The 16,449-nt window shown below is 43.2% G+C and overlaps 2 protein-coding genes across 2 annotated transcripts; both read right to left on the reverse strand.

The window, feature by feature from the left end:
* Positions 1 to 4,972: 4,972 nt before the first annotated feature.
* LOC103634416 (peroxidase 2-like) lies at positions 4,973 to 6,627 on the reverse strand. The gene is made up of 2 exons (XM_020541338.2): positions 6,096 to 6,627; positions 4,973 to 5,970 (listed from the first exon to the last, which is right to left on the reverse strand). Exons 1-2 carry the CDS (start codon positions 6,489 to 6,491, stop codon positions 5,191 to 5,193), a joined length of 1,176 nt encoding a protein of 391 aa, XP_020396927.1. The 5' UTR covers positions 6,492 to 6,627; the 3' UTR covers positions 4,973 to 5,190.
* A 7,770-nt stretch (positions 6,628 to 14,397) lies between these two features.
* LOC103633483 (peroxidase 2-like) lies at positions 14,398 to 15,895 on the reverse strand. Its single transcript, XM_008655177.2, has 2 exons — positions 15,527 to 15,895; positions 14,398 to 15,445 (listed from the first exon to the last, which is right to left on the reverse strand). Exons 1-2 carry the CDS (start codon positions 15,800 to 15,802, stop codon positions 14,663 to 14,665), a joined length of 1,059 nt encoding a protein of 352 aa, XP_008653399.1. The 5' UTR covers positions 15,803 to 15,895; the 3' UTR covers positions 14,398 to 14,662.
* Positions 15,896 to 16,449: the final 554 nt, after the last annotated feature.

Here is a 16,449-nt window from a genome sequence, read left to right on the forward strand (position 1 = left end):
ATTGTGAGACACTAATCCCATGTTCATCTCAAGTGAAATAAGTTGTAGAGGTCTTTAATCATTATTGGTGAATCAAGCAAAGGACCTAGATTGCGCATCTAGCTCTCCAAAGGACGGTACCTGTGCTTCTTAAGTGCATTATCAGTATTGCTCTTAAAAGTTGATTGTCGTGCTATCTGTCCTTGGAGTAGTTACGCTTTTAAGATTGCTCGTGTTGAACCTTGTTAATAATTGATTCATGATTTCAAAGATCACATTCATGTTTGCTTAATCATGACTGGGTGCTCTATAAGTCATATCTTTTGAATCAGTCATTGGGTAGCTTATCAATTGAGATATTTACCATGATTAATCCTTTATGTGTGCATGGATAAACCTGTATCCTTTTGTAAATCATGCTATACGTGTGTAATGAGTAACCTATGTGTGCAAGCATGACATCTTGTTTAGTCCATGTTCACATGATTACCCTATTTTGGCACTATGTGTTATGCCTCTAATGCACCCTCTCGAGCTATGAAGTGCATAAATAATAGGGAACGTGTGGTAATAACTGGTGCTCTCATGGCCATACAGGTAAAAGGCAAAGGTATGGAAAATGGAACTATGCAATTTCATTAAATATCTTGAAGTTCCATTGATTGTGATCATAGCTATGTTCTTGCATTTCATTGGTAGTATCTTGGCTTAGGTGACTTATGCCTAAAATGTTGTTTCTCTTGGTGTACCTAAGAAAATTTTTCTTAATCTTGATGTGATTAGACATTATGCTTTATTTGCATGATCTGGTCGTTTTCAATTGGCATATATGGTGAAATAATTATCATGTATGAGGCATGCCTAGGTTGTTATACTTCTTAAGGCATGCATAATTGTATTAAGTCAACCTTTCATTTGGTATTCAATTGGTATATCTTTGTGGTGAAATTGATAGAGTATGCCTTGACCAAGAGATGTTGTGATCCCCTCTAGTTCTGAGAAAGCTAGAATGTGCAAAGTGCAAGTTATTCAAATACTTGATGCACAAGTTTAGGGGGAGCGCACATAACTTGTGTCTTTTGAAACTAATTGTTTCTTGAGCGATCTTGTATAGTCTCAAGGGGAAAAGAGAAGATGAGCAAGAAATGGAGCAATCAGGACTTGGGTACCTCTGTAAGTCAAGAAATTGGTATCTTAAGTCGTGAGTAATTGCATATTTTTAGATTGTTCATGCTCTATAATATTTGGTGATACTAGATGCTTATCCTTAAATATCATGGAGCTATGATAATAAATGACCTTTCAATTGGTAGTTGTGATAGTTTGCTTCAATTGACATCTTTTGATAATCACTAGAATAGTAGCTTCATCTTGTGCCAATACTATAACTTGCTCTAAGCTTGGTGTCTTAGCAACAAGAAAAGGTTAGGATAAAGGATCAGACACAAGTGTGGAGAAGCTCCCGAGAGATTAATACTTTCAAGATGGGAAGTACATCACAACATGGTAAAGGTACAAAATGAAGTATTGATATTTTGCGTAAATGTATCCTAATATCTCTAGTGCATATGTTTAATGAATAAGGGGGAGTTTTGATAGTGTGTTTTTCCTCCTTAACACCTTGTTGTCCCTTGACATCATCCTATGTTCTTGCTTGAGTATGGTTTTTGGTGTTTGATGTCAAAGGGGGAGAAGTTGTGCATTAAAGCTTATCTCAACCTGAGAGGAAGGCTTATCCTAAGGGGTGATGTGTTAGTGTTAGTTTAAATTGGTAGTGTTATTGTGTTATTGTGTTATTGATAATTCTTATCATATGCTTCTTGCAGTATTGTATGTGTTGCATCATATGGACTAGTGCTTCCGTTGCTATGATTTAATTGGCATCTATAATGTTTATTCTGGAATAGATATTCATGAGATTAATGGTGCTTCAAGCTTAATGGTGCTTTAAGATTGCTTTAAATTGGTATCTTAGTTTAAAGGAACAATTGGATCTATACCATTAAAAGATCCAAACTTTAGATATATACCATGGACCCCACATGTCATTGACTCATGTGGACCCACATGTAAGTGAGATAGTAATGGTATGGATCCAAAGTGGTGATCTTTTAATGGTACGGATCCAAATTTCCCTAGTTTAAATTGGTATCTTAGTTTAATTGGTATGTTAATGGTGAATAGTGGTAGGTTGATATTCCTGTGTTATATCCACTCAATCGAATGGTGTTTAACTCTGATTCTTTGCATTTGTGTGCTATAGCATCATGGTTTGATTCTTGACACAATGCATCCCAAAAAGTGCTAAGGTATAGAAATGTTTCGAATTGCCTAAGTTTGTGCAAATTGGCGTATGAGGCCAAAATTATGTTTTTGAAGTAAGCACATATTTAGGGGGAGCATTCTATAAACTTATAATTCAAAATTTGTGCTTCAAATCTTATTCTTATGTAAGCTTTAATTGTGTTGCCATCAATCACCAAAAAGGGGGAGATTGAAAGCTCTCGTGTGAGTTTTGGTGTTTAGATGACAACCCAATTAAAGGACTAACAAGTGTGTTAAGTGTTGAACAGGGATTAATGTAAAGCTGACAAACTTCAACACAAGTGAACAAGTGTGATGGTCCAAGGACTAGATGATGGATAGATAATGGGCATCACAAGTAAGATGGACATTGCATAAAGTGAGACTCGGGTGCATAGCTCGGAGACAACTGATCAAGCCAAGGATGGAGGCAAGAAGAGCTTCGAGGTACCAAGTGCACAGGAGAAAGTCAACGAGGCTGAGGAACCCAAAGCCAAGGGTGAAGAAGAAGACTTGCAAAGTCAAGGGTGATCGAGTTGAGAAGAGCTATGGCACATCAAGGATCACTAAATAAGGACGTGACTTACAACCAATGAGGAAACATCTCTAGTTATGTGGTGTAAGTCATAAAGCTCAAGATCAAGCTCTAAGAAGGGAACAAAGTCACTAGAAGGAGAACAAATGTCAAAATAAGAACTGGAAGCAGCCTAAAAGAGCTAAGTGCACTCTGATCTTTTGTTTGGGTTGTTCCTATGTTTGGAGATATTCTATGTGACCTTGCAGGATGTTGGAGCTCAGAAATGTTAGTCTAGATCAAGTTAAGCTAACTTGATGATTTATGAGTCCAACATCAATCTTAAGCATGTCAAATGATACAGAGGTGAAAATCCAAGAGAAGGTATAATTCTAGACTTAGTACATTGTTTTTTGTGTACTAACGTATTTGTCTAAGTGTTAGAAACAGAGAAAAGAAGAAAAGAAAAGAGATGCAAAAGGCTTGACTGTGTACAACCAAGACTCAGCTCAGTCTGGCACACCGGACTGTCCGGTGGTGCACCGGACAGTGCCCGGTGGTGCACCAGACAGTGTCCGGTGCGCCAGGCTGAACTCTAGTGAACAGGCCGCTCTCGGGAGAAGTCTGGCGACGTACAGCTATAATTCACCGGACTGTCCGGTGAGCCAACGGTCGGCTGGGCCAATGGTCGGCCGCGCAATCCGCGCGTGACGCGTGGCCGAGCCAACGGTCAGATGGAGGCACCAGACTGTTCGGTGTGCACCGGACAGTGTCCGGTGCGCCAACGGCTCCAAGACTGCAACGGTCAACTGCGTCATTTTTGGAAGGAAATCTGGCACCGGACAGTGTCCGGTGGTGCACCGGACTGTCCGGTGCGCCACCCGACTGAGGGCAAGATTTGCCTTCCTGGATTGCTTCCAACGGCTCCTAGGCCCCTTGTGCCTATAAAAGGGACTCCTAGGCGCCTCCATTAAATTGAAGTGCAGCCAACAAGTGTAGACATCACTCGGATCAATTCTCTCTCTCCCTCTCGTGTATATCTCTCTAGTTTGTGTAGAGGCAAAGCTATAAGCCTCTAGAGAGTGGAGAAGTGCTGCTAAGAGCTAGAGCATAGTCTTGAGCATATTGTTACTCTGCCGGAGTGCTGTCAAGAAGATTGTAAGCAGCCACGGCTCTGTTGTAACTACCTCAACATAGTGGAAGGCTCTATATGTCTGACTGACAGATCTGAGCAAACGAAGGAAGGAGTTGAAATAGACTCCAAGCCCAGGTGTGGCTAACTCCAACGAGGACTAGGCAAGCATTCAGGCTTGGCCGAACCTCGGGATAAATTCCTGTGTCCACGTGCTCTGCTCTGTGTTATGTGCTGATTCTCTGTCTTATTCAGTTCTTACTTCTGCACTTCACTGCTTACTTGTGGTACTAGCTTTCTTTGAAGTGCAGGATATTCTTAAGACAGGAACTTCAATTCCGCTGCAACCTACTCGAAGGGTTCTTCACTCCGCTGCGATCCTGTCTTCGAGTAGAGTAAGATTTAAAGTTTTAAAGTGATAATTTTTATTCGCCTATTCACCCCCCCTCTAGGCGACATCCAGATCATGTTCCCGGGCAAAGGGAACTTTCACACATGCCCTCTCATCATGACTGATATAATCCAAGAACACCATTCTGTTGAAAAGCCTTTCATACGCAAGGTTTGTTGCACAAAAGGTCATTTTAAATTATCATATGCCTTCTCAAAATCTAATTTCAAAACAATTCCCTAACCTTTTTTCTTATGCAATTCGTATATTGTCTCATGAAGAACTACTACCCCCTCCATTATAATCCTACCCGGAAGAAAAGCCGTTTGTGTAGAGGTCCAATAAGCTTCTTAGCTATCCTCATAAATCTATTTGTAAGAACCTTTGTAAAGATTTTAAAATTCACACTCATCAGACAAATAGGAATGCATTGTTGGATCATCGAAGCATTTTTTACACTTAGACTGTCTCCAGCAGACATTGTAAAATAGGGGACTTAGAACTGTAGATGGCACTATTTGATACTATTTGCAGAGTGGAGTTTGAAATAAGGAATGAAATAAGGGGTCTGCTTGAGATAACCTTACGCAAAAGGATAAGTACCAAAGTTAAGACTATATAGAGGAAGCTCTCCCTTATGAAAGGCAACAAATAATAAATCCAACAGATCATCTTTTACTAAAGATTATCTATTGCAATCAAAATTATATAGAGAGCATAAAATAAAACAGGCATACGGCTAGAGAATGAAGCCAAGTTAGGAAATTGAAAGTCCGGAAAGCAAAATGGTTATTTATTCTCGACTCATGTGAGGCGTCGTCAGAGTTTGATCTAAAGTAGAGGGACAAGCTCGGCGGTCCATCTGATCGATCACGGCCTGCTGTTGATCTTGCGGCATGTCTTCCTGATCTCTCCATTGGCGGCGGTTTTGATCTCGACGCCGCCCATCTTCACCATGGCTTTCGCGAACTTCTGCTGCCACAGATAGGGCACGAAGTCCGCGTAGGCGCGCACCAGGTTGTTGGACGTGAAGTTGGTGGTGAGCGCGGCGTCCGACGTGAAGAGAACCTTGTGGGCCAGCACATTCTTGTAGTACTGGTTGTCCAGGACGTCAGGGGTGGCGAAGTCCTGCATCACCGTGTTGTCGGTGCCGTTGGCCGACGCGCAGCTAGCCTGCAGCGTGGCGGCGAACGCCGGGTCCATGTCGGAGGTGTTGCTGGGCGGCAGGCGGTCCCTGGTGAAGGAGGAGCAGTGGGAGCGGCCGATGCTGTGCGCGCCGGAGAGCGTGATCATGTCGAAGGCGTCGAGCCCCTTGTCGTCGAACATCTTGACGAGCTGGTCGAAGCCGGCGAACGGCGGGGGCAGGTTGGGGAGGGTCTCGCTGGCGAGGGAGACGGTCCCGTCGTAGCGGCCCGCGGGCATGGCGAAGCTGATGCCGCCGCCGCTGAGGAAGTAGGACGCGTCGCGGGCGGCGAAGGCGACGATGTCCGCGCACGAGACCGTGCCGGGGCACGCCGCCTCGATCTCGTCTTTCGCCGCGTCGATCACCTCGAAGCCCCGCAGGCTGGGGAAGTTGGGCACGCCGAACTTCTCCGGGGTCAGGCTGGTGTCGTTGCTGAACGTGTCGAGGAGGACGGAGCCGTCGCATCCCTGCAGAAACCACCACGTACACACACATGGCGATGGCAACGTCATTAATTAACTGTCTGACTGCATGCATGAATGGTATGCACTATGTACGGCATGGCTTGCTTGGTCGGTAATGGAGCTCTTACACGGACGAAGCAGTCGTGGAAGAAGAGACGGACAAGCCCGGCCTGCATACCAGCATCAGTGGCACTGACGTGCTTCTTGACAATAGCTTCGACATCCACGTAAGCGCCACACTTGTTCTTGTAGTGTCCGACCGTGAGTTGCGTCCCAGGGCTGCTGGGTGGGGGTGGGGGTGGGGGTGGGGGTGTGGGCGTAGGCGCGGGTGGGCTCGTCGGGGTCGGTGGAGGATAAGTGGGTGGTGACGTTGGCGGGGGCACCGGAGTGACAGGAGGAGGACATGGCGGTGGTTGCGGGGTGGCCGGAGCCGGAGGAGTGTAGTAGTAGCTTCCGCCCTGGCTTGACACGGAGCCGAGCAGGGCGAACACAGTGAGGACGGCGAGCTTACTAGGGCTCATCATCGTCGCTTAATTCTTCGTAGTCTGACTGAGACTGGTAGAGAGATGGACGACGATGAGTGAAGAAAAGCTGCCGTCTTGCATGCCTATATATAGCGGCGCCGGTCGGGGGATGTTAAGTATGGGATGAGAGCGCGCGTTAATTGTGAGACGTGCAAGTCATATATAGCCGACAATAACATGGAGAGTAGGTGAGTGAGCTCCAGTTCTGCACGAACGAAGAAGCTCACACAGCTCCGATCCATCGGGCATCCGTTGACTTGGAGATGGATGCACTAGGGGGTGTTTGAATGCACTAAAACTAATAGTTAGTGGCTAAAATTAGTTGAAACATCCAAACACCCTAGCTAATACACCCTCCGTTTCTTTTTATTTGTCGCTGGATAGTTCAATTTTGTACTATTCAGCGACAAATAAAACGAAACGGAGGGAGTAGTTCAACTATTAGCTATTTTTGATAAATTATTTAATAGTTAGGTAGCTATTTGTTAGCTAGCTAATTCCACCACCAATTTTTAGCCAACTAACTATTAGTTCTAGTGCATTCAAACACCCCCTTAATTACGTATACGAAGCGATCAAGGTCCTCGCCGGGCGTGGACAAAACTCAAGGCCGCCAGCGGTGCGTTGCGATTGTATGTGCAAATAATGGTGTTATTTCATGTATTTGTTTAAACAACTACGTACGCGGGGGTATCTATATATCATGGTATAACATGCTCAACCAACGTTCACGTGCTAACTAGGGTATCGATCACTTGTGTCTGTCGCGTTCGTGTTCTTTAGTCCACTAGCTAAGGGGCTATATGTGTACAAAACCTGGAGCATGTTCATTCGATGAAGCAGCCAGGAGTTATGTACAACTCGATCCGTAGCTTGTAGGTCTTTAAGCTAGCCGAGGTTTTGTCTTCAATTCCTCTGCATCACTTACGCAAACGACCATTTGACATGGATTACTAAAAATATGCATGGTCAACACTGCTAGCTGGGAAGAATTTAGCAGCTGCTGGGCCGCGGAACTACCGGTAGTTAGCTACGACGTACACATTGCAAGATGGCATCTGTGATCAGCTGTGGATCTCACTGCTAGGGAGGTTGGATCCAGCAGCCAGATAATCTAACACTCCATTTGTTCCAAATTATATCCAACTGGTGCCACTATATATATATATATATATATATATAGGGAGGTTGGCTCTAGAGAATCTAATAACCTTTCTGAATCCAGTTAGATCTAGATTTTTTTTTCTCTGCAAGGGACAAATAGGAAAAGAATGTACCATATAGTTAAATGGGAGACTTTGAATAGATCTTAAGAGGTTGGTGGACTTGGTTGTCAGAATAATGAATGTTTGCCTTATCTTATCTGTAAGTGGATAGATAATTTTTTTTGGTTTTCTCAACGGGTAGCAGAACCGTAGAACCCCCCCCCCCCCCCCCTAATATACTAGGCTATTGCAGCTAGGACTCTAGGAGAGGCCAACTTCTTGTTTTTTTAATAAACTGAGAATCTAATTTTATAAACTGAGTCATAAACCGGTATGTTTGGAACCATCTCAACTTAAAAATTGGGTGCTTGCAAACAGGGCCTTATTAATTAGGGGGTGTTTGTTTTCTATGGACTAAATTTTTAGTCTCTCCATTTTATACCATTTTAGTACCTAAATTGACAAATACAGAAAACTACAAACTCTATTTTAGTTTCTGTATTTAACAATTTAGGGCCTACAATAAACTAAAATAGAGAGACTAAAAATTAGTCCCTAGAAACCAAACCCCCTTAATTCTTCAGGCTGAGTTATTGCAATTAATTCAGATATGATCAGAATGTAAAATAGAGGCCTCCAAAGTTTGGTATAATGAGCAATGGGTTCTACATTTTAGAAGATCTATAGATGATTTTCTCATTCAGGAATGGAATAAGTTGTAGTTGATGTTGAGTGAGATTCAGTTATCCAAATACAGAGATGAAGTGGTGTGGGCGCTGGAGAAGTTAGGAAGTTATTCATCTAGATCTCTCTATAGGTTTACTTTCTTGTGGAGCACTTAAGTGTTCTCATATAGACGAGACCTGGCAATGTAGTACACCATTTTAAAGTGAAAAAATTCTTGTGGATGGTTTATCATGATTCAATACAGTGTGGTGTCCAACTGAAGTAGTGGTGTGGTTCAGTGATAGTTAATAGACCTCTGGCCATATTTTACTAATGTCCTATTGTCACTACTAGAAAATGGGTCATCAGTATTGGTTCAGAACCTGCTATAGTACTAGGTTCTCAACCGGTACTAAGCAAACTGACACTAACAATTTCATTCTTTAGTCCTTGCATTGCCTCGTACCAAAGAGGGCCCTTTAGTACCGGCTCTTGGATTCAATCAATACTAAACGGTCCCACTTTAGTATCGGTTCTCGACTTCATTCAATACTAAAAATAAAATTTTAGTACCAGTTCTAGGAATGAATTGGCACTAAAGATGAACTTTTAGTATCGGCTTTTGGATTGAATCGGTACTAAAAGGTCCCACTTTAGTACTGGATCTAGGCTTCAACCTATACTAAAAATAAACTTTTAGTGCCAGTTCTAGAAATGAACTGGCACTAAAGATGGAGTTTTAGTACTGGTTTTTTGGCTAGAACCGCTAATAAAATGTCCAAGGACTTTTTTCTATATATTTACAATTTGCTATGTACATGTATACTAAAACAGAGTTCACAACATCCAGCATAGAATCAATATAGAGTGCACAACGTCCATCATATATTCATATAACATATAATCATTACAGAATTCACAACATCCAGCATATATATACAAGATAAAACCAAAACAGAGTTCACAACTGTTGGTACAAAGGTCGAACCTGACCTTGATCATCCTGCAACTCAATTATTGTGATTGACCCCACACTATTTTTTATGCGAATGCAGGCAACAAACACAACATGGACGAGTTCCAGGAACGGAGAATTCATTGAGTGTGCGAAGTACCCCTCCAACGACGCGAGGGCTATGCAGGCCCTAGTTGAGGTCAGTGGGCAAAGGGCTAGATCCATAACGAAAGCTATGAGCCCTAGTCGATGAGGATCCCAAGGGTTTCTCTCGCCTCTGGTTCCTTTCCCTAGGCGTGGACCGTGAAGACCCAAGCGAGGACCTCGGGCTCAACTAAGGTTCATCGTTCCTCTCAGTGCAAGGTCGGAGGACAAGCCGACAGAGGAACTGCGAAGGCCCCTAGAACTTATGGCTAGAAGACTAAGTGGGGTGGCAGAGGCCTAGTGGGCACACCAGCATATTAAGAATGTCCACCTGTCGGCTTCATCCATGGGTACATTATTTTGGCTTAGGCTGACACTATTCTGTAATTACCCCGTTATATAATATATTTCGAGAATGTAGTAGGTAATCACTACAACACATGTGGTCTTCTATGATGTTCTGATTATGTCATAAATTGAAGTTTTTTATCATAGTATTTATTGTTGTGATGACTCTGTGACAAAAAGACCATCATCATAGAAGGTGTGTATTAACGAAACGTTTGTGATGAAATGAGAAAAAATGTCAATAATGTAGTGACAAAAATGTATTCGTCATAAAATCTATGAAGATCTAAATTGCCATAAATAAGACCCAAAAGGTCATAAAGCGTAGCACGAGATCGTTGCCACGCGGCAATTTTGTGACAGATATATATGTTCATCATAAATGGTTCACATGGTAGTTGACGTGGCAAAAATTGTGACGATTAGTTTCGTCACGAGTGAGATGAGATGGCAGATGACATGGAACCTGACGTGTCAAACAAATTGTCATAAATATTTTCGTCACAAAACATGGTGATATGGGGTTAACTTAATGGGTGCCATGACAAATCGTTTCTTACATATATATATATATATATATATATATATATATATATATATATATATATATATATATATATATATATATATATATATATTCGTCATAGAATCAGGCAACATAGCAGCTATTTGTGCCACTTTTAGTTCATCAAATAATAAAAATCAGCAATCAATTGAATTCAATCCAAATTGTACATAAAATTTCATCAAATAACATGTGAGTACACACTTTTTCTAGCACCCACGTATAATTGAAGCATAAAGCATCTAGCACAAGTATTAAACATCAAACATGTTTAAATGTCCTATAACTTAAATCCAATAGCAAGTAGAACAAATCCTTGATCACATTCTTCTTGTTGCAATGCATCTCTTGGGTATCTTTATATTTTTCTTGCCACTGAAAAGATATCAAATGTATTTAGCGAGCATGTAGATCAAAACATAAGTTGCAGGTTGGTTTAGAAAGAATTGAAAAAGCTTATAAGGCATATATATAAAGGACTCAATAAATACCATGTAGTATTCTAGAGATGCTGACTAATGATCATCATTTTAGTTTCAAATGTGGTTTGAATCCATAGAGTTTCAATACTCCATCTTCGAATTTAGTTTAAAAACTCTAAGATAGGAAACGAACAACATATATATTATCATCGATCTCAATATCTCTCAAATTTTTTGCCAATGATTTAGGCTATTTCAAACATGTAAGACACAATCAATGGGAAACAATTATAGTTAAGCTTTGTATTGTAATTACAAGGAGCCAAAATACAATGATATCCTTAATTGCAAAAAAATATACCAATAAATTTTGGTGTTAAATGAATGGATAGACCAAATACACATCATGACGGTGAGCAAATGTTATTTTTGTTTGTTCCCATTTGACAGAAAGTCATATCCAATGCCTTGTTCACATCGATAAGGTTTGGGGTGCTATAACGATGGCTAAGTGAGGTGCTAAGTGAGGTGATATAAGCTCACGATACGCAAACGCAAAATTCAACTAATGGATTGCAAAATTCAAATTAATAAGGGTCATGGGCAAATGCAGCTAATAAACAAATGTGGTATTGTTTTAGTTAACATACAACAACGTTTTGGAAGTTAACTTACAGCTCTTCTTTGCACTTGCAGCATTTTTCAGTACCTTACACACAGCATGAGCTAAAAAGTAAAAACCATCAAGACCAATACTTTCTTTGGAAGTTTGAATAAAAATTATGTAGTCCAATTAACAGTTTTCTAATATTGTAACTTAATTGAATATTTATGACCTGATGAGAACTCCAACTCTTCACACTACATTTTTCCCTTGGCACGGGTGAAGGTGATGGGGCCGCGTGTGGCACAGGCGGATGCAACGGGGCACGCGTGTGAAAGTTGCCTAGAGGGATCAAGCTGAAGGCCAAAATAGTGGTGGCATTGGAAAAGATAGAACAAACAGACCAATCATGTTGACAACACCGAGTAATCAGGTGCTTCTGAACATTTTTAAGCTAATAACAAAATATCAATACATGAATGCAGATGGCTTGATTACAGGTTTAGCCAAAAAATAATTTCAAAGGGCATCAACATTTTTTGTAAAATGTTACAAATCCTACTTGTCTGCTCCTTTGGATTAAAGAAGAAATTGACCATCTTCATCCTGCAGAATTACAGTCATTCATTTTATTTTGCTACTTAATTCCAATAGATTGAGAATCTTGAACTCGCTGAAATCATACTCAAGCAATACACCAAAATATAATAATAAGGATAAGGAATAAATACGCGCAAATGGAATAACAAATATTGTTGAGCAACGTGTGGAAGCAACTATTGGGTGAGATGTCGTTATACCTAGGGTGATGATCGAGTCAGGCTAGCAGGACTATGGCGGGTCAGTGCAGTGGCGACGTGGTGCGGTGCAGGAAGACCTGCAGCGACTAGGAGACAAGCATCTTCTCTGCAAAAAAAGGAACACAAGTCTATTAACTCAAAAAAAATACAACATACAGTTTATCCGCTTGCCAGGACAGTAACTCATATTTTGATGTAACATTACAAGTTTGCAATGTTAATATTTTGATACTTAGAATTTTAGTAAAATCTAATCATCCCTTTCTACCAAGACTATACTCTCCAGGAATCCAACCCTTGCCCTTTTTCTTATTGTAGAACATGTGATCAAATTGAGGTCACCCAATGGATACAATCAGGTCAACAAACTTCAAACGCACTTCAAATGCAAAACTAATAAAAAAGTAACTGCCTCTTGGCAGCTATCGCACGGTGTGTAACCGTGTATTATCAAGAGTTGCTAGCACCTTCACTTTGTGACTACTAAGGTTCTACCATCGCCACAATATTTTAGCAATGTGGCTACTAAGGTTCTACCATCGCCACAATCCATGTCAATATTTATTCTACTAAGGTTCTCACCTTAGGGTCGGGACTTTAACCACCATCGATCTACTATGTAGGGAATGGGTCGCGGATCCGGGGTGACCTCGGGGCGGGGCGGGGCGTGGGGTCTCCGGTGCAGTGGCATGCATGAGCCAGTGACCATCGCTGTGGAGAACGAAGCTGGTGACGGGGCTTGGCCAGAGAATAGTGTGAAGAACGAAGTCGACGATGGGGCTTGGCCGGAGCAGCGGTCGCGGGGCCATCGAGGACGAGGCAAGCGACAACGAAATTTGGACGGACAGGCTCGGCGTAGAGATGGCAATGGGGACCCGATCCCCGATTCCCCGTGGGGAATTCCTCTATTAGGGGATGGGGATAGGGAAGTTTCTTCCCCCACGGGGATGTAAATGGGGAAAAGTTCTCCCCCGACGGGTAAACGGGGACGGGGATGGGGAAGCATTCCCCATCCCCGTTCCCCGTGGGGACCCGTTAAACTTACATGTGACAATGTTTTGATGTAATAGTTAATGATAAAAGTAAAGAATTACCTTGTCAAGAGATCACCCGTTGTACAAATACATTGATTTTAATGTGCACATAATGAATTTTACATCTAACAATGTGTATAAGTGACAATATTTTACATTAATAACAAATGAAGTACGATTTAATTATAATTTAAGCGAGGATGGGGATCCCCGACGGGGATTTATCCCCGCGGGGAACGGGGATGGGGAAGAAATGTCCCCCGCAAGCGTTCGTGGGGATCCCCGCGGGGAATTTTTTTTGTCGCGGGGACGGGTTTGGGGAGCTAAAACCCGACGGGGAATTCCCCGTTGCCATCCCTAGCTCGGCGGCAGCGCAGCGGAAGCGTGGGATCGGAGGCGCAGCGTGAAGGAGTGAGAAGGGAAAAGGAAACGGACCAGGCCTTAGGGTTACGTACAAGCGATTTTCCGAGTGCCCGCGACCTGGCACTCGGCAAAAAAAATTATTTTTAAAAATACTTTGTCGAGTGCCCTCCTCACAAACACTTGGCAAAGAAGATTTTCTTTATTAAAATTTATTTATAGAGTCACACGACAAATTTTGAACACCATGCTTTTGTCAAGTGTCTTTTCTTTACACTCGACAAATTTTATTTATCTTTTTTTCTTTTTGCGCATAAGTTACTGAGCATAAGTTACGGCCTAATTTAGGAACAAACCAGAAATTTTGAACACCATGTTCACGAAACATGTCCGCGAACTTGCGATCCAATTGTTTTAAAATTATATAAAACACAAACAAAGTCAGAAAATCATGAAACTTGTCGCGATATCATGATATCATATGTAGAGTTCGTGATAAAAAATGATATTGTTTCGTGAAAGTTTTCATGCACTATATGTACAAACATATGCGACATTTCACATGAAATCATAAAGCTTCTACTTAGATTCCTGTGTTTGTACACATTGAATGTGACAACTTTTATAAAACACTATCAGCTTTTATTAAACACTATCACATCGAATGTGAGTATGTGACAACATTTAGATGGGCTAAGATTAATTTATCGAATGTGACAACTTTTAGATGGGCTAAGATTAATTTATTTTTTAACTTTTGTGACACAGCAGACATATATATGGGATCGACGGGATGATAAAGATTTACTTGCACTACAAAAGATATGATATTCAATCCAATTAAAATTATACAGCATAAAAACAGGCATACAGTTGGAGAATGCAGCGGCATATTAGAGGAGATATCAGGAGAATAATGTAGGTAAAGGCAAAAGTTAGGAAATTGGAAATCCGAAAAGGCAAAGAATGGTTATTTGTTCCCATTTCGTCTAAGCCAAGCGGCAGAGTTTAATTTGGTCTAGGTGGACAAGATATCTGATCGCCGCCATCTGATCTGATGATCATCGATCACGTCCTGTTGTTGACTTTGCGGCACGTCTTCCTGATCTCCCCATTGTCTGCGGTCTTGAGCTGGATGCCACCCATCTTCACCATAGCTTTTTCGAACTTCTGCTGCCACAGATAGGGCACGAAGTCGGCGTAGGCACGCACCAGGTTGTTGGACGTGAAGTTGGTGGTGAGCGCGGCGTCGGACGTGAAGAGAACCTTGTGGGCCAGCACGTTCTTGTAGTACTGGTTATCCAGGACGTCGGGGGACTTGAAGTCCTGCATCACCGTGTTGTCGGTGCCAGCATTCGCCGACCTGCATTTGGCCTGCAGCGTGGCGGCGAACGCCGGGTCCATGTCGGAGGTGTTGCTGGGCGGCAGGCGGTCCCTGGTGAAGGAGGAGCAGTGTGAGCGGCCGATGCTGTGCGCGCCGGAGAGCGTGATCATGTCGGAGGCGTCGAGGCCCTTGTCGCCGAACATCTTGACGAGCTGGTCGAAGCCGGCGAACGGCGGGGGCAGGTTGGGGAGGGTCTCGCTGGCGAGGGAGACGGTCCCGTCGTAGCGGCCCGCTGGCATGGCGAAGCTGATGCCGCCGGCGCTGAGGAAGTAGGACGCGTCGCGGGCGGCGAAGGCGACGATGTCCGCGCACGAGACCTTGCCCGGGCACGCCGCCTCGATCTCGGCTTTGGCCGCGTCGATCACCTCGAAGCCCCGCAGGCTGGGGAAGTTGGGCACGCCGAACTTCTCCGGGGTCAGGCTTGTGTCGTTGCTGAACGTGTCGAGGAGGATGGAGCCGTCGCATCCCTGACGAGACGAAACCATGTTATTAAGTAATTGTTTGTCAGATCGCATGAATGGAGGAAGTTGTGCTAGCTAGTGTCTTACACGGACGAAGCAATCGTGGAAGAAGAGACGGACAAGGCCAGCTTGCATGCCAGCATCAGTGGCCTTGACGTGCTTCTTGACAATGGCCTCCACATCCACGTAAGCGGCGGCACACTTGTTCCTGTAGTATCCGACCTTGAGGTGCGTCCCTGCAGGGCTTGGTGTTGGAGGTCGCTGCGGGGTAGGGTAGTAGTAGTCGTAGTAGCCTCCGGCCTGGCATGACACGGAGCCGAGCAGGGCAAACAGAGCGAGGACAGCGAGCTTAGAGGTCGCCATCGTCGCTTAACACCTCCTGACCTGATTGCTGTACGAGCTAGCTCTAGCCAGTGTACAAGTAAAAGCTCGAGGACAGCGATGGGCTGAACAAGAAAGGTTGCCGTCTTGCAATTCTATTTATAGCCGGCTGGCTGGCCGCTCGCCCTCCGTGTTATCGCCGGCTGGAGCGCACGTCGCCGGCCGGAGCTCACAGCTCGACCGGACATTCGTTGACCTTGAGCAATTTGTCCCTGCTGTCAACAAACAATTCAAAACAGTTGGATTTTTTTCTAACAGATCTGAGTCAAATAGCAATGATTCCAAGCAATTCTTTTTGCAAACAAGGTCTCAGCATCGTCCCTAACCGTGTGGAGAATGGACGCCGCGCCAGGCGCCAGCGGTGCTGTTGTATGCAAATTGTATGTTTTATCGTGGTAACATGCTCAACTAACGTGGCACGTGGTACGTGGTAGGGTTATCGCTTGTGTGTGCCGCGTTCTCCGGGCCACTTGTTAACTGCAGTGCTGTGGCTAGCGCTAGCTCATACATACATTTCCTTGTGCCTATGAGAGGTGGATTTTCCTGGTCCTTGGCTACTAGCTATGGAAAAAACATTATGTACATACCGGATGTAAATATTCTTTTTTACAGTCCCTCACATCTATCAC

This window comes from Zea mays, chromosome 7, assembly GCF_902167145.1.
Source record: "Zea mays cultivar B73 chromosome 7, Zm-B73-REFERENCE-NAM-5.0, whole genome shotgun sequence".
Taxonomy (NCBI): domain Eukaryota; kingdom Viridiplantae; phylum Streptophyta; class Magnoliopsida; order Poales; family Poaceae; genus Zea; species Zea mays.